At 55.6% G+C, this 21,376-nt stretch overlaps 2 protein-coding genes across 15 annotated transcripts in view; both read right to left on the bottom strand.

The window, feature by feature from the left end:
* The window catches only part of NLRC3 (NLR family CARD domain containing 3), a 42,749-nt gene extending 38,958 nt beyond the window's left edge, over nucleotides 1-3,791 (bottom strand). For 5 of the 7 annotated variants that reach the window (XM_033235933.1, XM_033235939.1, XM_033235935.1 and 2 more), the window contains exon 1: nucleotides 3,538-3,688. The gene's annotated coding sequence lies outside the window, so the exon portion shown is untranslated. Of the gene's footprint in view, nucleotides 1-3,537 lie in introns of all 7 variants that reach the window. The other 2 variants (XM_033235940.1, XM_033235937.1) reach the window with 2 other exon arrangements.
* Nucleotides 3,792-7,549: 3,758 nt separating this feature from the next.
* The window catches only part of SLX4 (SLX4 structure-specific endonuclease subunit), a 29,822-nt gene continuing 15,995 nt past the window's right edge, over nucleotides 7,550-21,376 (bottom strand). For 4 of the 8 annotated variants that reach the window (XM_033235929.1, XM_033235922.1, XM_033235921.1 and 1 more), the window contains 6 exons: nucleotides 20,802-20,948; nucleotides 19,043-19,209; nucleotides 15,328-17,630; nucleotides 11,106-11,208; nucleotides 9,458-9,877; nucleotides 8,696-9,050 (listed from right to left, as the gene is read on the bottom strand). In XM_033235929.1, coding sequence (XP_033091820.1) covers nucleotides 8,696-9,050; nucleotides 9,458-9,877; nucleotides 11,106-11,208; nucleotides 15,328-17,630; nucleotides 19,043-19,209; nucleotides 20,802-20,948 — 3,495 coding nt within the window. Of the gene's footprint in view, nucleotides 9,051-9,457; nucleotides 9,878-9,897; nucleotides 10,205-11,105; nucleotides 11,209-15,327; nucleotides 17,631-19,042; nucleotides 19,210-20,801; nucleotides 20,949-21,376 lie in introns of those variants that run through there. The other 4 variants (XM_033235923.1, XM_033235924.1, XM_033235927.1 and 1 more) reach the window with 4 other exon arrangements.

Genomic DNA, 21,376 nt, shown 5'->3' with positions numbered 1-21,376 from the left:
GAGTGCAGTGGTACAATCTTGGCTCACTGCAGCCTTGACCTCCTGGGCTCAAGCAATTCTCCCATCTCAGCCTTCCAAGTAGCTGGGATTACAGGTGAAGACCACCATGCTTGGCCCATGGTAACCATTTTATCTTTTATTTTTAATTTTTAACTTATTATTATTTTTATTTATTTATTTATTTTGAGACGGAGTCTCGTGCCCAGGCTGGAGTGCAGTGGCGGGATCTCAGCTCACTGCAAGCTCCGCCTCCCGGGTTTACACCATTCTCCTGCCTCAGCCTCCCGAGTAGCTGGGACTACAGGCACCCGCCACCTCGCCCGGCTAGTTTTTTTTTTTGTATTTTTTAGTAGAGACGGGGTTTCACCGTGTTAGCCAGGATGGTCTCGATCTCCTGACCTCGTGATCCACCCGTCTCAGCCTCACAAAGTGCTGGGATTACAGGCTTGAGCCACCACGCCCGGCCTATTATTATTATTATTTGAGACAGAGTCTCACTCTGTTGCCCAGACTGGAGTGTAGTGGCACCATCTCAGCTCATTGCAACCTCTGCCTCCTGGGTTCAAGCAATTCTCCCACCTCAGGCTCCTGAGTAGCTGGGATTATAGGCACTCACCATCAATACCATTTGTATTTTTGCAGAGACAGGGGTTCACCGTGTTGGCCAGGCTGGTCTTGAACTCCTGACCTCCCAAAGTGCTGGGATTACAGGTGTGAACCATCACGCCCAGCCTTGTGGGCCATGGTTTTTAAATAACCAGTGCTCCTCCTGACCACCCAGAGATTCAATTGGTCTGGCGTGGGCCACGTGGATCTAGTTTAAACTGCTCAGGTGATTCTAACCAGAGTTGAGAACCACGGGACCTGAGCGGGGCTGGGAGAGGAATGAGGGAGGGACAGTGCTGGCAGGAGTCACGTGTGCCTGGGAAAGCAGGGCTGGTGAACACCCCTGCCTCTGTGGCCTCATTAGTCTCTCAGTGTTGAGGGTCAGCACTCCCTCCTGACCAGACACCCCTCTTTGTGGCCCCACGACCTTGGGTCCAGGGTTGCCAGATACAGCAAATTAAAATACAAGACAAAGCTGGGCGCAGTGGTTCATGCCTATAATCTCAGCACTTTGGGAGGCTGAGGTGTGCAGATCACCTGAGGTCAGGAGTTCAAGACCAGCCTGACCAACATGGTGAAACCCCATCTCTACTAAAAATACAAACATTAGCCGGGCATGGTGGTGGACACCTGTAGTCCCAGCTACTCTGGAGGCTGAGGCAGGAGAATCGCCTGAACTCAGGAGACGGAGGCTGCAGTGAGCTGAGATTGCACCACTGCATTCCAGCCAGGGTGACAGAGCAAGGCTGTCTCAAAAAATAATAATAAAATAAAAATACAAGATACCCGCAGATACTTAAATTTCAGATAAACGACATACTTTTTAATATATAGTTCATGTCATACTGGAGACATATTTATACCAAAGAAATGGATTATCTGAAATTCAGATTTGACCGATTGTCCTGTATCTGATCTGGCACCCCTACTCAGGCCCCACTCAGATGAAACTGGCTTTCACCCTCAGACACTTTCCCTAAGAAGGACAGAGGAGGGGTGAACCAACCCCCGCATTGCCAGAACCTCCCAGGGCCAGCCCCAGAGGCTGATGGGGGTTGGTTACCTGGCTGCCACCACTGCCAGGCCCTGCACACAGCCCTGACATCCGTCTGGCAGGCTGGAGCCTTCCACAGACCTCTCAGCAGAGTGAGGTCGCGAGGCCACAGACGTCACTATGGACGGTCAGGCAGTCCCTGTGAGTGCAGCTGAAAGGCAGACTGAGGACAGGTGGGCCTCGGGTTGCTTTGGGGGATCTGAAGACCAGAGGTCGATCCACAGCTGGTCTGAGCTGCCGTGAGCAGGGTGAGGCCAGAGGGATGAGTAGGTGCCACTACTGCCTCCTCCCCAGGAGCCTCCCAGGTAGCACCAGGGTTCACCCCTAGAGCTTTGTCTGTGGGCAAAGGTGGACCTGAGGCCTTCCTGGTGTGGTGTGGGCTCAGGCCCAGTCCCTCAGGTTCAGCAAATGGGCTGCTGCCTCATTCCTGAGACGCCTCAGCCCTGACGGACTCGCCGCCTCTGCCCATCACCCGCCCACCTTGTCTGTGCCTCAGTCCTCACGGGGACCTGCTGGGTCCTTTCCTGCCACTTGGCGCCCAGGTGGGACCTCCCGGTGCTGGCCGCCTGCCTGAGCTGCTGGTATCTCCGCTGCGGCTGCTTGGACGGCCCTTTCTTCCCACACTCTGCCCCTCTCCCCTCCCAGGGCCTCAAAATTCAGGACTCGGTCCTCTCGAGGTGGCCCCAGCGTCATCACTTGAGCTCAAAGCCTTCCCGAAGGAAGAGGCACCTGCACCTCAGGGCCCCACCCTGCTCACTGCACGGACCCCTAGAGTCCAAGGGGTGGAGAGGCCCAGCCCTGGGGAGCCCAGCACCCTGGGACAGAGCGGGGAGTCGTGCAGCCTGCAGCCTGTGATGGCCGACGGTGAGCCCCAGGCTTGGGGGCCACCTCCAGGGAGGGTACCAGAAAGGACACCACGGCCCCTGGAGCCTGGCCATAGGGGAAGACCCTGCAGCCAACCTAAGCTGGCCCAGGACAGTGGCACTTCTTCCAAGAAGGCCTCTGCGGTTGTCATCTCTCTCAAGCCTCGTCTCACCCAAGGCTGTGGCCGGGAGAGGCCCTGGGGCTGCCCACTCACCTGGGGGCGGCGCCTGCACCCTCCCTGCCCCTCGTGACCTGGCCCTCCTGTGTTGTCACCTCCATCTACAGGTGGGGAACTGAGGCCCAGAGAAGTAAGTAGCCTCCCGGGGGGGTCCCAGTGCCAGGAAGGGTGTCCAGGTCTGCTGATTCCCCGGGCCGTGGCTCAGCATCACCACCGCCCAGCATCACCACCACCTGCCCCCAGCACCTTCAAGATGCTTCCTGCTCCTCCTGGGCCATCACTGGTACCTGGGGGAGCTGGGCTTTGTCCCTGGACCTGTCTTGGGCCATCCTTAGGCACATGTCTGTTTTTTTCTCTTTTTTTTTTTTGAGATGGAGTCTTGCTTTGTCACCCGGGATGGAGTGCAGTGACTCGATCTCGGCTCACTCAACCTCCGCCTCCTGGGTTCAAGCGATTCTCCTGCCTCAGCCTCCTGAGTAGCTGGGATTACAGGCGTCTGCCACCATGCCTGGCTAGTTTTTTTTTTTTTTTGTATTGTTAGTAGAGATGGGGTTTCACCATGTTGGCCAGGCTGGTCTCAAACTCCTGACCTCAAGTGATCTGCCTGCCTTGGCCTTCCAAAGTGTTGGGATTACAGACATGATCCACCGTCCCCGGCCACGTCTGTTTTTTCTACAGCATGAGCCAGTCCTGCCCCAGGAGACACCTTGGAGTCTCGTGGAGTCTACCGAGTCCCCCTCCCCAGAGTAGCTCAGGCCTTAAGGCCACCATCCTTCCTGCTAGCATCCCTTCTCCCTCCCCTGCCCTGCACTGAGGTCACCTGGACCCAGCTTACCTCTCGGGCCTCAATGCTACTCCAGGGACACCAAGACTGGGGGGCCTGGAGGCTCCATCTCTGTGCTCCTGGGCTCAGCCCTGCTCCAGCTGGGTGGTGGTAGATGCCCTGGGGATCCCTGTGCCAGCCTGAGTCCTCAGGACCAGGGATCAGGGCGCTTACCACACCAACCGACCAACCATGCAGGGTCCGAGAGTAGTGTAGCCCTGACCTTCTGCAGCCCCGCCGAGCCCACCGGCTGTCCCTGCAGCTCCGGGTCCTCACCTCTTCCTGTGCTGGGCTCCACCTCAACCTTCCTTCCTGTCTGATTTCAACAGCCAACAGCCTCACAGACACATCGAGGAGCCAGGGCTCCCTGGCTTTGTCACCGCCCTCCTGTAAGTCAAGTGTGGCAGTGATGCTGGGGGTCTTGACTCTGGGACTAAGTGTCCCTGCAGGTGGCATGCTCAGGATAAAGTGGCTGGTGCCAAGATTGTTGACACATCACCTCCATCCCGCCACAAAGGAAGCTGCCCTGCCATCGATAAATGCTTGTTTTCAGGCGGGTGGTGGTCAGGAAATCAAGTGAGCAGCCTGAGGTCACGCAACTAGAAGGTGACCCCACCAGGACTGGTCTGCGCCCTCCCATCTCCAGGCCATGGCCTGCCCTGTTTATCTATCTATCTATCTATCTATCTATCTATCTATCTATCTATCTATCTATCTAAGACAGAGTCTTGCTCTGTTTCCCAGGCTGGAGTGCAGTGGTGCAGTCTCAGCTCACTGCAACCTCCCCCTCCCGGATTCAAGAGATTCTCCTACCTCAGCCTCCTGAGTAGCTGGGATTACGGGCACGCACCACCATGCCCCGCTAATTTTTGTATTTTGGTAGAGGAGAGGTTTTGCCACGTTGACCAGGCTGGTCTTGAATGCCTGACCTCAGGTCATCCGCCCACCTTAGCCTCCCAAAGTGCTGAGATTACAGGCGTGAACCACTGCACCCAGCCTATTTATTTTTTGAGACAGGATCTTGCTCTGTCACCCAGACTGGAGTGCAGTGATGTGATCTCGGCTCACTGTAGCCTCCACCTCCTGGGGCTCAAGTGATCCTCCTGCCTTGGCCTTCCAAAACATGGAGATTACAGGTGTGAGCCACTGTGCTCCCCCTTTGAACACCTCTTGCTTTCTTTTCTGTCATTCAGTAGGCACCTCTGACTCAGCTGTGCCGCATAACATCTTCCTGTGACCAAAGGGCTCCCCAGAGGCAGGTCACCTGAACCCTAAGAGGAAACAGCAGAATGTTGCCGTCCGCAGCAAGGGATCCCACTCGGCCCCTGGAAGTGGACCTCTGTGGATGGCCTGCCCTGACAGGGAAGGGTGTGAGGGGAAAGGACATGGCCTAGAGCAAGCCACGTGAGAAAAATTACAATAAAGGAAAAGTATGGGACATCCACCGGGGACAGGGAGCAAGCAACATGGGGCCACTGAGGGAAGCAGGTGACAAGGTGGGAGCCAAGGGACAGGGGTCATGGGGTCTGAATTTTCCTCAGCAAGCAAGTGGGAGCCAGCGATGGTTGTAGAGCAGGAGAACAGTAGGTCTGGACTCATAGAGCAGCTTGTGGCTCAGGGGAGGTGGGAGGGTTAGCTGGTTCCCCAGAGCCTCTGTGGGTGATGGGGGGGAGGGAACTGAGGCAGCAGACCAGAAGTGCTCCTGTACATTCCCCTGCCTGCCTGCCTTTTTTCCCTCCTTCCTCTCCCTCCCTCCCAACAATGCTGAGCACACAGGAACCTGCTGGGTGCTGGGAGGACACCATGGCCCCTTGAGAAGGCTGCCTGAGGCTCCAGGCAGGCAGAGTGCAGACCCGGCAGCTGCAGCCTCGGCTGTGAGGAGCAGCAAAGGCCCCTGAAACCAGGCCGCCCACAGGATGTTGGAAACCGCAGGGCCTGGTGGGTATCTATCACATGAAAGGGGCCAAAGGCTCACTCTGCCTCCCTTCGTGGCTCACGGGGGATGGATGTGGAGCCTGAGAGGACACAGCCTCCTCCATGGGATCTTGGGGAGCAGCCCAGCCCCTGTTCCTCCCCCTCACAGGAATGTCCATCAGTCCACACAGGGCGGGTCCCGTTCCCCACTCTGCCCGCTCTGCTGAGAACCAGATGGGCCATCCTCCTGGCTCCTGGTGGAGGGGGATGCTGGGCTGGGGGCTCCCTAACTGTTCTCACTCTGAGGCTTTCTCTCCACCCAGAGCTGGGGTCAGCCGGACAGGCAGTGGCCTCAGCCCTTCCTAACTTGGCAACAGCATGAGGCCCCTGCCTGCAGGCTCTTTCTCTGTGAACCCCCTCGCCTGGGCCCAGGCTGGGCTGTGGCTCCCCTGTGACTGCCTTGAGGGGCCGTGCCCAAGCCATGCCAGGTTGGGGCCACCAAAAGTGGAACAGGCCTGGAGGCCTCTTCACATTACAGTGAGGCAGGGACAGACCCGTTTTCTGATTTAGTTGTTACCAATGAAAGTTCTGCTGCCAGTCTTTTTTACCCCCTTTAGAAATTTTTTTAATATTGTTTTCAAAATAGAGACTTGGCCTCACTCTGTTGCCCAGGCTGGTCTCAGACTTCTGGGCTCAAGTGATCCTCCTGCCTTGGCCTCCCAAAGCACTGGGATTACATGTGGGAGCCACCATGCCCAGGCTGCCAGCTTCCTTCTCAGTCACTCCTGGAAGGGAATTCTCTCCCGCCTTGTCCACGAGGAGGCCCCATTGCCTGCCAGCCTTGCTGCGGGTGCTGTGAGAAGGCATTTTCCATCTGTCAGCTGGACCTAGTTTTATGCTGCCCGGGTCAGCGTCATCCCCGTGGCAGGGGCCAGGTCTGCTCCTGGATGCCACCACGCCTCTGTGGGCTCCTGCAGTGACTCCTTCAACCCCTTTCCCTCTGGAGGCATCAGCTGTTTCACAGCGTTTCAGGACAAGGAAATGCTTCTTTGTAGGTTCAGGGCCAGTATCTAGTCCCCTGGCCGGGTGGCAGTGCATACACCGAGCCTCTGCCCGGCGTTGGCCCGTTGGCCCAGGAAGTGTCCAGCGGCCCCAACTGAATCCAAGGTCACCGCGAGGTTTGGATCCAGTCCCCAGGCCATGCCTCCCCCGGCCTTGGGCTCACACTGCACTCAAGGCTCCTAACCTGGCTTAACTACTTGGAACCCCTCCCCCAACCCGTCTTTACCAGCCCTGAAGTTCTGAACTTTCAAGTCATGGCACACAACACATGCGTCCAAACCACAAACCCTACGAGGCCGGACAGGGGCCCTGAGTGCCCCACCTTCACCACTCCCTCTTGCTTCCCTAACACCAGGGAGGGGGATCAGCCCATCAAGGAAGCAGCGCGTGATGCCTTCCAAAACAGGCCAGAGGCCAGCCTAGATTGATCACAGCTGATCTCAGGCTCTAATTGTCCGCCCCGGGCACCATCAGCTGGGAAGCCGGGGCCTCTCCACTGGCTTACGTGCCAGGACACAGTATGTGTGCCAGAAACCACATTTCACCCCCTAAATTCTGCTCAGCCCTAAGACGCAGCTCACAAACCCCAGTTCTGGGAGGCTGTCCCTGACACGGCCCTTCAGGCCACCGAAGCTCGACCCCCCACCAGGCCGGGATAGGCCAGTGTCTGTCTCCTCTACTGGACTGGACGCGTTGGTAAAGGCATGTGGTGACTCGGTGAGTTGTGGGGTGGGCTGGGCGGTGGCGGGGGTCTGAGTCTGCTTTTCTAGCAACCCCCAGCTGAGGCAGCTGCTGGGGGTGCTTGGGCCCCACTTCAAGGAGCCCCCGGGGGGCTGGAGCTTGGCACCCGGCCAGGGCTCTGTTGAATGTGGGTGTGGGGATTAATGAATGAACATGTGCATCTCTGGTCTAGGAACTGAAATCAGGAGACAGCAGGCCCAGCTTACTCCGTAGTAAAGGGCAGGTACAAGGTGGGGGCTCGGGCCACGGTGTCTCCAGCTCCCACCTGTTTCCCTCGTGATCTTCCTGGAGTGTGGCAGCCAGGAGATTTTAATAAAGCCTATTTGGTTTATTGCACATCATATAAAACTGACTGCACCGTATTTGAAACACACGAGGACATTCACAGGGATGGAGAGACCAAGGTTTCCTTCTTTCCTGGCCCTCATCTTCCTCCACACTGCTCCTGAGGCTGGAGGCAGCTTTAACCCAAAGAATGGAACCCACTAGTGAACATGTTTGTTTTGCGGGCATCAGAGTTGTTCTGGGCCCTTGTGCACTGTCCAGTTGGGAGACTGCTGGTAACAATGACAAGCGTCCGGGTAGCACGGCTGGGCCAGGAGAGCTGCACTGGGCTGTGGCAGTGCAGGGAGCCTGAGGACACCTGGTCTCAGGCTGGTGGTGGCTGGGGTTGGCCTGAGTGCTAAGGAGGATGGGCCCAGGCTGCTGGGGCAGGCTGGACCTATGTCCATCTCAGAACAGACGTGTGGGGCAGCTGTGCCCAGGACTGGTGGGCTTAGAGGGTGGCAAATGTGGCAGAATAGGCCATGCCCTGGCCAGCTGGTGATGGCTTACTGCCCCCTGGGACACCTGAGGGCCCTACTGGGTTAAAGGGAGACACACTGGGCTGGGCGTGGTGGCTCATGCCTGTAATCCCAGCACTTTGGGAGGCCACGGCAGGCGGATTGCCTGAGCTCCGGAGTTTGTGACCAGCCTGGGCAACATGGGGAAACCCCATTTCTACTAAAATATAAAAAATTAGCTGGGCGTGGCAGTGTGTGCCTGTAGTCCCAGCTACCTGGGAGGCTGAGGCAGGAGAATCGCTTGAACCCGGGAGGCGGAGGTTGCAGGGAGCTGAGATTGCGCGACTGCACTGCAGCCTGGGTGACAGAGCGAGACTGTCTCAAAAAAAAAAAAAAAAAAAGGGAGACACACTGTGGGCATGGACAGAGGAAGGGGCTGGAGTCTCTAAATCCAGTGGGTGACATGCTCCAAATGCCACCTAGAAAGCAGAGCCCAGAGGAGGAAGCCTCAGACTGGGCTGTGGTCATGATCACAGTGCAGAGCTGATGTGGTCCCCAGGCCCAGAAATGCCTGTGGAGGCCCGACCCACACTGGGTGTCCCCGGTCCTCCCTGCACATGGTGGGGGTGGGAGCTGCTGATGGCGGGGTGGGGTGGGGTCGGGATGCCCCATCAGTTCCGTGCCGCCTTCTTCTTGCCCCGAGGCCACCGCCTCCTGCCCCGGGGCTTCTCCCTGCGGGCAGCGGCGGTGGTGAAGGTGATGCAGTGGGTGTCCAGGAAGTCCAGCAGCCTGTGCGAGGATACACGGAAGCCGTTCTGCTTCAGCTCCGCCTGCAGCTCCCCCAGCTCAAAGGGCTGGTACAGCAGCACCTTCTGGTACAGGGCCGGCTTGGAGCGGATGTAGCATCTCAGCGCCTCGTCCGTGTCCGCCGCCTGCACGGCTGCCTGCGAGGCGCTGACCTCCTCCTCACCCTCCTCCTCTTCACCTGCAGACTCAAATGCCGCTCCAAACTCACAGGAGGAAGAACTGAAAAGAGCCAGACCAGGATGGTTTGCAACCCCTTTCCCTCCGGCCCCTGAGACCAGGGGCCTCTTTAAAGGAAGGAGGGTGTCTACAGGTGCCATGGAGCCTGGCCTGTGGCACAGACGATCCGCAGCAAGGCAGGACGGGCCTGAGAGATCCCTGCAGGCTACTCCAGCGGGATCCTGCCCCAGCCAGAACTGTCCAGTGTGTGGGGCAGGAACCAGGAGGCCTGTGCAGGGCTGGGGTCAGGGAACCAGCCCCCTAAACCCACCTGGTTTTCCCATAGGTCAAACCCAGAAGGGGATGGGGGTTTTTGAAGATTGGCCATTAGGCCTCACTCGTGCCAACCCTCACACCCATGGGCCGGAGGATACATGAGGCCACTGACCCCATCGCATCCATCCTGTTACCTCTGTGAGCTCAAGGAGCTGTCACTGCCGTCCACAGAAGTGGCCACGGATTCCTGGGAGGCTGGGAGCTGGGCATCATCATCAAGGCCTGGAGGTGCCTCCTTGGTGGGCGACCTGCTTGGGGGTGCGGGTGCGGTGCTTTCATGATGCTTCCTTTGATGTCGGGGGCCCTTGGTCTTCGCAGGTCCCTTGCGCCTATGGGCCCCGGGTCCTGTGGTGGCCTCCTGCTGGGCATGGGCCCCTGCCCTTGAAGGCTTGTAGGTCTGGGAGGTGAGGGTCCGGCCGCGAGGCGCCTGCAGTAGCGGCTGTGAGGACTGGCTCTCATCCTCAGAGTCTGAGTCCAGGGTCTGGTGAGTGTACTGGAATATCTCCTTCAGCTTCAGAACCATCTGGCGTTTAGGCAGAGGGCGGACTCCAAACCTGATGGAGGGACAGGTGGGCCTCAGGACCCACCCACACAGCTGGTCCACACTCCACAGTGTTCCCCATCTTAGCAAAGAGTGATGCCCAATGCATTCAGCGCATGGCTTGTGTGACAAACCATAGATGCCTGACTTCTGTGAGCATCGGAGGTTAGTGTCTATTCTAGGCGCCAACTAAGCTTACTCTGAATATTCCAAAAGAAACATTGTCAGCCAGGCACAATGGCTCACACTTAGAATCCAGCACTTCAGGAGGCTGAGGCAGGAGGATAGCTTGAGTTCAGGAGTTCAAGGCCAGCCTGGGCAACATAGCAAGAGCCCATCTCTACAAAAAATACAACAATTAGCCAGGCATGGTGGTGTCGCCTGGAGTCCCAACTGCGAGGGAGGATAAGGTAGGATCGCTTAAGCCTCACAGGTTGAGGCCACAGCAAGCCAAGATCACATCACTGTACTCCAGCCTGGGCAACAGTGAGATCCTGTCTCCAAAAATAAAAAACAAACAAAAGATATGCTGCTCCCAGTGCTGAGGGATGGTGGCAGCACAAGCTTCCCTGGGTGCCCGAGTGTAAGAGCAGTGTCATGTGGATGTGAGAGTTAAATGTTCTTTTTAAAAAATCAGGCCTCCACTGGGCGCGGTGGTTCACACCTGTAATCCCAGCACTTTGGGAGGCCGAGGCGGGTGGATCACATGGTCAGGAGTTTGAGACCAGCCTACCATGGTGAAACCCCATCTCTACTAAACAACAATTAGCCAGGCGTGGTGGCGCACGCCTGTAGTCCCAGCTACTCGGGAGGCTGAGGCAGGAGAATCTCTTGAACCCGGGAGGCAGAGGTTGCAGTGAGCTGGGATTGTGCCACTGTACTCCAGCCTGGTGACAGAGCGACACTCCGTCTTTCAAAAAAAAAAAAAAATCAGGCCTCCTCACTCAGACTGCTCTGGCTAGAGGGCCATGTCTATCCACACGGAACATGGGGACCTGCTGCCCAGGGGTGACATACAGGAGTCTCATGTGTTGCCTCCCTGGGGAATGGTACGCAGAGAGAACTGGGCGGCTCACCCGGCACCCAGCAGTCACGCATGCTCCCTAAAGGAGCCGACTGCAGGCCTTTCTTCCCAAGCCCAAGCCAGCTGCATCCACCAGACCCAAAGAGAACACGCAGGGACCCTTCCGCCCCCAGGCGTGTGAAACCTGGTTACTTGTGGGAGGGAGAAGACCACCAACCTATCCAGTTCCTTCTTCAGCACCGGCGTCTCCATAATGGAATACTGTGGCATCGGTGTTATGGGCACTTTGGGGGGCAAGTCCTTCTTCCGATTTACACCTTCTGGGTAAAACAAAAGCAGCACACGTTTTAGCACGACGGACACGGATTGCCCATGTCTGATTCCAGTAGCGTGACCAAGAGGAATACTGCACTTGAAGGTAATGCAAGCATCGTTTTGCTCCATGAAAGCAACAACGGCCACCCCTTCCCTGTCTGCAGCAGGGGCTTCCCGCTGACAGCATCGGTGGCACGCACGGAGGACCACACCATGTATAACACGGATGCCGGCTAAACATGGCTCCTGGGGCCGCTGAACCCAACAGCCCGGCATGTGACAAACTTAGGCATGGAAACTTCAAAATGTCTGCCCCGCAGTGACAACTTGAGGTGACAGTGGGCCACACTGATACTCTTCAGACAGGCTTAGACATCAGTTTTGTTTTTTAAAAATAATTCATCAATTAAAAAAACCCAGTTAAAAAATGGGCAAAGGATGTGAACAGACGTTTCTCCAGAGAAGATCTACAGATGGCCAATAAGCACGTGAACAGGTGCTGAACATCGTTAGTCATCAGGGAAATGCAAGTCAAAACCACAATGAGATACCACTGCACGCCCACTAGGATGGCCATAACAAAAAACACAGAGGGCTCGGGCAACATGGCAAAACCCCATCTCTACAAAAAAAAAAGTTAGCTGGGTGTGGTGGCCACCAATGTGGGCAGCTGTTTGTGGTGGTTCCAGCTATCCGGGAGCTGAGGCAGAAGGATCACCTGAGCCAGGAAGGTTGAGGCTGCAGCAAGCTGTGAACACGCCACTGCACTCCAGCCTGGGCGACAGAGCAAGACCTTGTCTCAAAAAGACAAGCAAACAAACAACAACAACAAAAACAGAGTAACAAGTGTTGGTGGAGATTTCAAATGGTACAGTCATTTTGGAAAACAGTCTAGCAGTTCCTCAAAATGCTAACATAGTTGCCATATGACCCAGCAATTCCACTCCTAAGTATAGAACCAAGAAGAATGAAAACTTATATCTACACGCAAACTTGCACATGAATATTCCTAAGTGGCATTATTAATAACCACAAAGTAAAAACAACCCCTATGTTCACTAATAGATGAATGGATAAGCAAAATGTGGCATACCATCAGTGGGGTTATTAGTCAGACAGTATGCTCAAAGCTGGGGCAACATAGCAAGACTCTGTCTCTACTAAAAAAAAAAAAAAATAGCCAGGCATGGTGGCAGCTGCCTGTAGTCCCAGCTACTCAGAAGGTTGAGGTGGGAGGATCACTTGAGCCTGGGAGGTCGAGGCTGCAATGAACTGTGATTGCACCACTGCACTTCAGCCTGGGTGACACAGCAAGACCCCTGACTCAAAAACAGGCCAGGCACAGTGGCTCAGGCTTGTAATCCCAGCACTTTGGGAGACCAAAGTGGGTGGATCACTTGAGGTTAGGAGTTCGAGACCAGCTCGGCCAACATGGTGAAACCCCATCTGTACTAAAAATATGAAAAAATTAGCCGGGCATGGCATGGTGATGGGTGCTTGTAATCCCAGCTACTCGGGAGGCTGAGGCGGGAGAATCACTTGAACCCGGGAGGTGGAGCTTGCAGTGAGCCGAGATCGTGCCACTGCACTCTAGCCTGGGCGACAGAGCAAGACTCTGTCTCAAAAAAAATAAATAAATAAGAAGGTATAAATTACTGATCCGTGCCACAACATGTATGAATCTTGAAAACGGTATGCTAACTGAAAGAAGCCAGACACAAAAGGCCACACATTAGTAATACATGACTCTGTTTATATGAAATGTCCAGGATAGGCAAATCCATAGAGACAAAGTAGGTTCTTGGTTGCCGGGGCTGGGGGAAGGGGAAGGGGAGAGACTGCTCATGGGTGTGGGATTTTTGAGATGTTGAAAATGTTCTGGAATTAGAGAGTGGTGACAATTGTACAACACTGTGAATGTACTAAGAACCACTGAACTGTCCATTTTAAAAGGGTGGATTTTATGGTATGTGAATTATATCTAAATAAAGCTGTTACTTTAAAAAATAATAGACTGGGCGAGGTGGCTTACACCTGTAATCCCAGCACTTTGGAAGGTCGAGGAGGGTGGATCACCTGAGGTCAGGAGCTCAAGACCAGCCTGATCAATGTGGGGAAACCTCGTCTCTACTAAAAGTACAAAAATTAGCTGGGAGTGGTGGCGGGTGCCTGTAGTCCCAGCTACTTGGGAGGCTGAGGCAGGAGAATCCCTTCAACCCAAGAGGTGGAGGTTGCAGTGAGCCGAGATTGCGCCGCTGCACTCCAGCCTGGTGACACATTAGAACAGTCAGACTTTGCTGCTTCTGCCTTTTATGACCGTGGAGCCCTTTGAGCCCCCGATGAAAGTGGTAAGCTCTGTCTCCTGAGAAAGGCACGATTCTTCCTGTGGCCGCAGCAGCATCCTGAAGCCCACCTCAGATCTGCTGCGCAGCCTCCTGCAGCCGTTCTCACAGCACTGCCTGGGAACTGGTTAGAAATGCAAATTCTTGGTCACCCTCCTGAAGCGAGGCTCTAGGGCAGGCTGGGCCAACGGGTGCTGTAAGAAGCTCTCCAGGTGCTTGCTTCTGAAGCCCCTGAGGGCCGAGGGCACTGTCAGTCGCCTCATTTGTCTGGATTTGGGAGGAAACGGGCCCCCAGGCCACAGGCAGGTGTTCACTCACAGCCTGGCCTTTCTCCCAGTTGTGCTCAGCCCAGCCCGGCCCTCCTGGCCCTCCCTGGAGGTGCCTGGAAGGGAGCAGTAGCACTGAGGGGGCCAACACCTGGGGCTCTGAGTCTCCCTGGGGACTGAAATGAGCAGAGAGGTGGCATTCCTGCACCTGAGGGCACCAGGAAGAACGGACCTCACAGCCTCTCACACTTGTCCCACCTGATTCTTTTTTTAATTGAGGTGAAATTCACATAAAGAAATCATAGGCCGGGCGCGGTGGCTCAAGCCTGTAATCCCAGCACTTTGGGAGGCCGAGACGGGCGGATCACGAGGTCAGGAGATCGAGACCCATCCTGGCTAATACGGTGAAACCCCGTCTCTACTAAAAAAATACAAAAAAATTAGCCGGGCGAGGTGGCGGGCGCCTATAGTCCCAGCTACTCGGGAGGCTGAGGCAGGAGAATGGCGTGAACCCGGGAGGCGGAGCTTGCAGTGAGCTGAGATCCGGCCACTGCACTCCAGCCTGGGCGGCAGAGCGAGACTCTGTCTCAAAAAAAAAAAAAAAAAAAAAAAAAAAAAAAAGAAATCATAAGGGAATAATTCAGTGGCATTAAGTATTCACAATGTTGTGCAACCATCACCTCTATCCATTTCCAAAACATTTTCAGCACCCCAAAAGGACACCCTGTACCCCCCCAAAAATGGGGAGCAGTCACTCCCCATTCCCCCTCCCTCCAACCCAGGGCAACCACTCACCTGAGTTCTCTCTGGATTTGCCTGTTCTAGACATTTCGTATCCATGATGCAGACAGTACATGGCCTGTGTGTCTGGCTTCTCACCCGGCAGCATGCTTCTCCTGGGTCGTCCCCGCTGTAGCGCATGGCAGTGCCTCATTCCTTGTGGTGGCCAAACGCTATTCCCTTCGCTCGCCGGGCCACGCGGGGCTCCCTGTTCATCTGCTGGCGGGCCTTTGGCTTGCTTCCACCTTTTGGCAACTGTGAATAGCACCTGTATGAACGTGATGTCTGAGTCCCTGTTTTAATTCTCTTGGATACACAGGTAAAAGTGGAATTGCTGGGTCCTACAGCCATTCCACGGTTAATATTTTGAAGAACCACCCTGGTCTAATCTTAAGGCACACCGATACTTGCTGAATGAGTCGTGGCCTTTGGAGGTGCCGGCTCCGTGTTCTGGAGAAGGGTTTGTAGATGTGGATTTTTAACACATGCCCAGGTGAGCACTGGATCCAGGTAAGTCTGGGAAACACTGACTTACTGGCTAAGAAGTGCAGCGTGAGAGCCAGCCTGGCTCTCCTCCACCGTGGAGGGGAGTCTGGAAGGCAGTGGAAGTGTCGTGCCTCAGGCCAGCAGGCATTCAGCGCCGTCAGCCCCTGGGTCTCATGACCGACCTCCACACCCACTTAGTGTAAAACAGTAACAAAGACAGTCCCCTCCCCCAGCTCTCCTGGCTACTCACTGGGTGTCTCTAATCCTTCGGGCTTCTGAGCTCCACCGACGCTTAGCATCTGCGCTAGAGGAGGGGTCTCTGGAGGCCTCTGCTCTTCCCCGTCCCAGTCGTCCCACAGAGCTGAATTCAGAAAGCTCAGCCTGCTGTTCCCCGGGGAACCCGCGCCCAAGGACTTCTCTTGCGATTTCCTCCGGGCAGCGCAGCTTCCTTGGATGGGGGTGGTGTCCAGGAGTCCTGGGGAGCGGCAGTCACAGCTGTCGGTGGCCTCCTTCATCCTGCGGCTGGGGCTGCTGGTGCTCAGGGGGCCGGTCCGCTCCAGGTTCCAGTGATCAATGGGAATTGGCGAGAGGGGCTCCATGTGCCAGCAGCAGTCGTCAACTGGAATTGGAGGGTCACTGTCCAGCGGGGGACTGCTGTTGGCCTGATGGGAGGCCACCTCCTGCTCATCGTCACTGTCCCCGACTTCCACCACGTCACTCGCTGTGGTCTGGCTCAGGAAGCTTGGCCCAGGCGGAGAGTGTTTCAGGAACCGCCTGCTGAAGTGGGCGCGGTCCCCGGAGATGGGACGTGGAGCCAGCGGAGAGGAGTGCGGGTGGCCCCCAGCGGGGGGACGGGAAGGGCTTTTGTGGCCTTGCCTTCTGCCGTCAGAAGTTCCTGGAGAGACGGGAGTGAGGCAAGAGGACGGTGTCTGGGGCGGTGGTGTCTGGGGCCTGATGACGGAAAACTTCTGTGCAGCCTCGTTCCCTTCCCTGTTGCCTACCGAGGCCCTGGGCGTGTGCTGTGTCACCGCGTCCACCGGCAGCCCGCTCCTGAGGCTGCTGATTTGGGTCTGGGAAGAACAGTCGCGGCTTCTGCTGGCCAGCGGGGTGGCGGGCACCAGCCATGAGGTGTCTGTGGTGCTGCCCTCGCCGGGGCTGCTCTCACGGTCACAGAACAGCCAGGGAGCCCCTCTGCTGCCCAAAGAGCCCCGGTTCTCCGGCAGCGCCCCCTCGTCCTCCCGCTGCAGCGCAGCTTCCCTTCTTGGTGGGCTGTGGGAAGGCTCCTGATCTGCATCGACGTCAATGACGGAAAACAGCTCACAGGACCTAGGGCTAATTTCTAGAGCTTTCCTTTCTTCCAGAGGATCACTAGAAATGGACTTCATTTTGGTTGGTTCTAGCTCTAGCTCCTCATCAGAGTCCAGTAAGAGGATGATCTCATCTTCTCTGTTCACTTGGGATGAAGATTTCTGAGACGTGGAGCTCAAATGGTCAGGATTTGACTGGGTTAGGTCAATGGACAGAGATTTTTCTGGGGACATCAGGACGCCCTTATTTCTGCACTCCAGCATGGACCGACGCTCTGTGCCTTTCTGGTGGCCTGGCTCTTTAGACAGCATGAGGATGCTCCTGTCCCTTTTCTGCTTTGATGGCATAGCTGGAGACAGTGAGGTTGGGGAGCCCACGTGGGAAGTTCCGCCGCAGGACCGGGGTGTCGACAGGGACAACCCGCTTGTGTGATGAGGCTGATGAGACCCGTGGGGACTCCCGCCCTGGGGAGGCCCCAATAGGAAGCGGCACGGGTGCGGTGGAGACACCTGCCAGGGAGCCAGGCGATGAGAAACCTCCAGCCCCCTTTCCCTGACAGCGCCGCTTCGTTCCTCAGGCTCACTTGTTACTTGGGACGGCTCTGAGCTCTCTCCCTGAGTTGATGAGGAGAGCTGTTCGTAATCACCGGCATCATCCGAGTATGGAAGGGGGCCTTCTTTTCTCTCTGCCCGGCAGCCCCTGGAAGGGCTGGAGCAACTAGAACGGCCAAGCGCCTCCTGCTCGGGGGCCTCTGCTCCCCATGCCCCTGAGCGCTGGCCCTGGGGTGGTGGGAGAGGGCACTGTCCCACCTTCTCCCAGGTGGTGGCCTCATCTCTTCCTGGCTCCGACGGCTGTATCTCCTCCACCTTGTCCCACCGTTCCTGCACCTGGACACTTGCTAGGAGCTGCCCAGAAACCGGACTGCCACCCTCCAGCCAGTCAGCATCCTCACCAGCACCCACTGCTTTTTCTTCCTGGAGCAGCTTTCGCTGAGTAGCTGCGAATTCATAAATTTCTTCCATTTCTGCTTCATTCACGTTTTCTTGATCTTCTTTGTGGTCCTTGAATTTCAACAAAGTCTCCGCTTCCTCCTCTTCATCTGCCCACATTGACCTCAAGAGTTCCTGGAAATTCTCGGCCCTGCTTTCGCAATTCTCAGCTTCCTTCTCCTCCCATGGTTTGCCCCCTGAGTCCGTGGTGACAGGCACCTGTTCGCACAGGTGAACAAGCTCGCTCACACCAAACCTGCAACAGGAAACACCAAGGGTCATCGCCACTCTGCATGGAGATGGGCTCTGGGCACCCCAGTGGGGTGGCAGACCGGAGCAGAATCTTCACCAGGAGGAATGACCATGACCCAGGCCCTGCTCCCTTTGAAGATGGAGCCCACACTCCTTGCCAGAAACACCCAGGCCACTTGGTTCCAGAAACCAGAGACTGACAACACTTAAAGCAGGGCTTGCTAACTACAGCTGCAGACATAAAGGGGGGTGTCGGGCTGAATGTAAGGTAACAGGGATTGGCAGAGTTACAAAACTGGGGAGCTGCTGCCTCAGAGGCTCTCAAGACATAGCGTTAGGGCCAGGCATGGTGGCTCATGCTTGAAATTCCAGCACTTTGGGAAGCCGAGGATCACTCAAGGCCGGGAGTTTGAGATCAGCCTGAACAACATAGAAAGTCTCCACCTCTACAAAAAAATGTAAAAATTAGCCTAGGAGTTCAAGGCTACAGTGAGCTGTGATCATGCCACTGCACTCCAGCCTGGGCAACCGCAAGAGACTCTGTCTCTAAAACAATAAAAAAGGCCATGCATGGTGGCTCATGCCCATAATCCCAGCACTTTGGGAGGCGGAGGCAGGAGGATTGCTTGAGGTCAGGAGTTCAAGAACAGCCTGGGCAACATAGCGACACTCCATCTCTCCAAAAAATAAAACATAAATGAAGACATGGCATCAGACACAATCCACAGCAGACCAAGTCCTTGCATCAGCCCAGGCCAATGGGCAAGCCAGCCAGCCACCTGCTTGAAGGCTCTGTGGCCTAGTCAGTATATTTCCAACCCCAGAGGCTGAGCTGTTCCTTTCCTAAGAAAGCAGCAGAGGGAGGACACAGGCTTGGATCGGCGACCCAGGCCCTGTCCAGAGGCACAACACTTGTCCCTCTGAGCTGCTGCCTCTCTCCTAAGATGCTGGCTGGATGCAAGCCAGGGGAGCTGCGGCATCTGGGATGCAGCCTAAGCATTCTCTCCATGCCGTTTTACGGGACTCTGGAAAGGACTGCCATTGCTCAGGTCTAGCGGTGGAACGATCACTGAGCAGCAGTGTTTGGGGGGCACTGTAGCCAAGGGCCATTCTCTTATCACACGTAGGGGGTTAAAAACCATGGGACTCAATAGAGTCTTCCTGATCCAGTGCTTGGCACCCCTGCAAGTGTCAGTTCTGGTGTGTCTGTTCTGGCCTGACTTTCACCTAACACGCCCTGTGCTACAGGGTCATCGCTGGCCATGAACTTGGGATTAAAAGGTATACACAGGACTGTTGGTTCTCTCGGCCTCAGCCCCGAAGTCCCGAGCCCTCTGCAGCAGCACAACCCTCCCCAGAGCTGTCAACCTGCCAGTCCTCGCCAGTTACTTTCAAAGGCTGGGGAGCAATCCAGACCTGTGGGCCAGGGAACTCAGCTCAGAGCTCAGGCCAGGAGGAAGGCCAGTGTCTGCGGTATAGAGATAGTGCAGGAATGCGCAGGTGGCCTCGGTGCTCACGTCACCCAGCAGGACACGCTGGGTCGGAATCCCGTCCTCTACAGCAGAGAAGCCTTCGTTGTTCACCTGAAGGTGAAATGCAACACAGAGGGTTTATTGACCACACACTTGTAACTTGGAGCAAAGCAGACGCTCTGGGGTGTCCTGCAAGTCACTAGTCTTTTTATTTTTCTTTTTAGAGACAGTGTCTCCCCGTGTCACTCAGGCTGGAGTGCAGTGGTGTGATCATGGCTTACTGCAGCCTTGAACTCCTAGGCTAATTTTAAATTTTAATTTTAATTATTTAATTAATTTATTTATTTTGAGTTGGACTCTCTCTCTCTGTTGCCCAGGCTAGAGTGCAGTGGCGAGCTCTCGGCTCACTGCAACTTCCACCTCCTGGGTTCAAGCAATTCTCCTGCATCAGCCTCCCAAGTAGCTGGGCTTGCAGGTGCCCAGCACCAAGCACGCTAATTTTTTGTAGTTTCAGTAAGAGACGAGGTTTTGCTATGTTGGCCAAGCTGGTCTCAAACTCCTGACCTCAGATGATCCACCCTCCTCGGCTTCCCAAAGTGCTGAGATTACTGGCGTGAGCCACTGCGCCCAGCCCCTAGGCTAATTTTTAAATTTTTTTTGTAGAAATGGGCTCTCACTGTGTTGTTCAAGCTGGTCTTGAACTCCTGGCCCCAAGGGATCCTCCCACCTTAGTCTCCCAAAGTACAGGGATTTCAGGCATGAGCTGCTGTGCCCAGTCCCTAGTCTTATAAGCAGCTCCATGCCCCAGGAAAAGCATTAGCCACTGTTTATGCAGATTTTTGGCCAATAATTTTACAGGTGAGGCCTAACACTCCTCTTTTGTCAAATCATATTGGGACTAGATATTCTAGGACCCAGTTAGAGTCCTCCTGATAGACACAACTGGGCTCCAGAATTTTGACAGAGACTGAGAGTAGCTCCCTGAGTTCCTACCCACACTCAAGTCAAATGCTTTCAAGTCAGAAAGCAAAAGGTTCATCAGCAACTCATCCCTGAAGAGATGAATTATGAGCTTTTGTAATTATGCAAATAGAGGAAAGAGAAAACAATTCTGGGAAACAATGGATTTTCTTTTTTGTTTTTTTGTTTTTGACTCTGTCGCCCAGGCTGGAGTGCAGTGGCGCGATCTCAGCTCACTGGAAGCTCCGCCTCCCAGGTTCATGCTATTCTCCTGCCTCAGCTTCCCGAGTAGCTGGGACTACAGATGCCCACCACCACGCCCGGCTAATTTTTGTATTTTTAGTAGAGACGGGGTTTCACTGTGTTAGCCAGCATGGTCTTGATCTCCTGACCTTGTGATCCGCACGCCTCGGCCTCCCAAAGGGCTGGGATTACAGGCGTGAGCCACCGCACCCGGCCAAACAATGGATTTTCATTCAACAGAACAAAACACTGATGTTTCCCGGTTCTGAGGCTACCCCTCACACCCACTCCTAACCTCAAGTGTGGGTCTGTATCTCTTCTCCGCGTGTTGGAGAAAGGGATGGGTGGGAGGGAGAAGGTGAGAACATTGTGGGGCAGGAAGTGAGGGTAATGGGGGAGGTAGAAAGGGCATCTGAGACATGGGGAGGCCTGGTTGGAGAAAGGCAGGATTAGAGAGGGAGCAAGAGGAAAGGAGGGCACACGGTGGCCTGCGTACTTACATACTGGATGAGGAGCGGGCATCGGGCATAAAGCACGAACTTGTGGGCGTAAAGCACCTCCCCGCTGTCTGTCTGGAACTGGACATCACTCAGGTGTGGGTTATTGACCATGGCACCAAAGTCAGCAACCAGCAGACCAAGGGAGAGCTGAAGCGGGAGGACAGGAAAAGCTGTCACCTCCCCAGCTCTGTTCTTCTGCCGGGGCAGTGGGAAGCTCCCCACATGGAGGTGGTGTTAGGGTGCGCCAGGAGCCAGGACCTGCATTCTCCTTTCCTCTCCAAAATGGTTCCCATGATGGGCTCAACCTCCGAGTGACCCTAAGGCCCTGAGCAGCACAGAAGAGCAAAGCACTAGCTTGTTCCTCTGGCTCTTGCCAGTGGGTTCCCTGGCACCTGTGGAGAGGCCAGACGTGGGGCTAGACGTGAATTCACAGCACTGGCAGCTCCTGCACTGTGTGGACCAGGCTGTGGGATACCTAGACTTTGAGGAGGTGCGCCAGTCCCCTGTGACGGACAAGCACCCTGAGTCCAAGCAGCTCGGGGACCTGGCCAAGAGGACAGCCGGGTCCAGTATGT

The sequence above is a fragment of the Trachypithecus francoisi genome, unplaced genomic scaffold (genome assembly GCF_009764315.1).
Source record: "Trachypithecus francoisi isolate TF-2019V2 unplaced genomic scaffold, Tfra_2.0 Lachesis_group15, whole genome shotgun sequence".
Taxonomy (NCBI): domain Eukaryota; kingdom Metazoa; phylum Chordata; class Mammalia; order Primates; family Cercopithecidae; genus Trachypithecus; species Trachypithecus francoisi.
The sequence above is the reverse complement of the archived record's forward strand: the minus strand, read 5'-3'. Positions and strand labels throughout refer to the sequence as shown.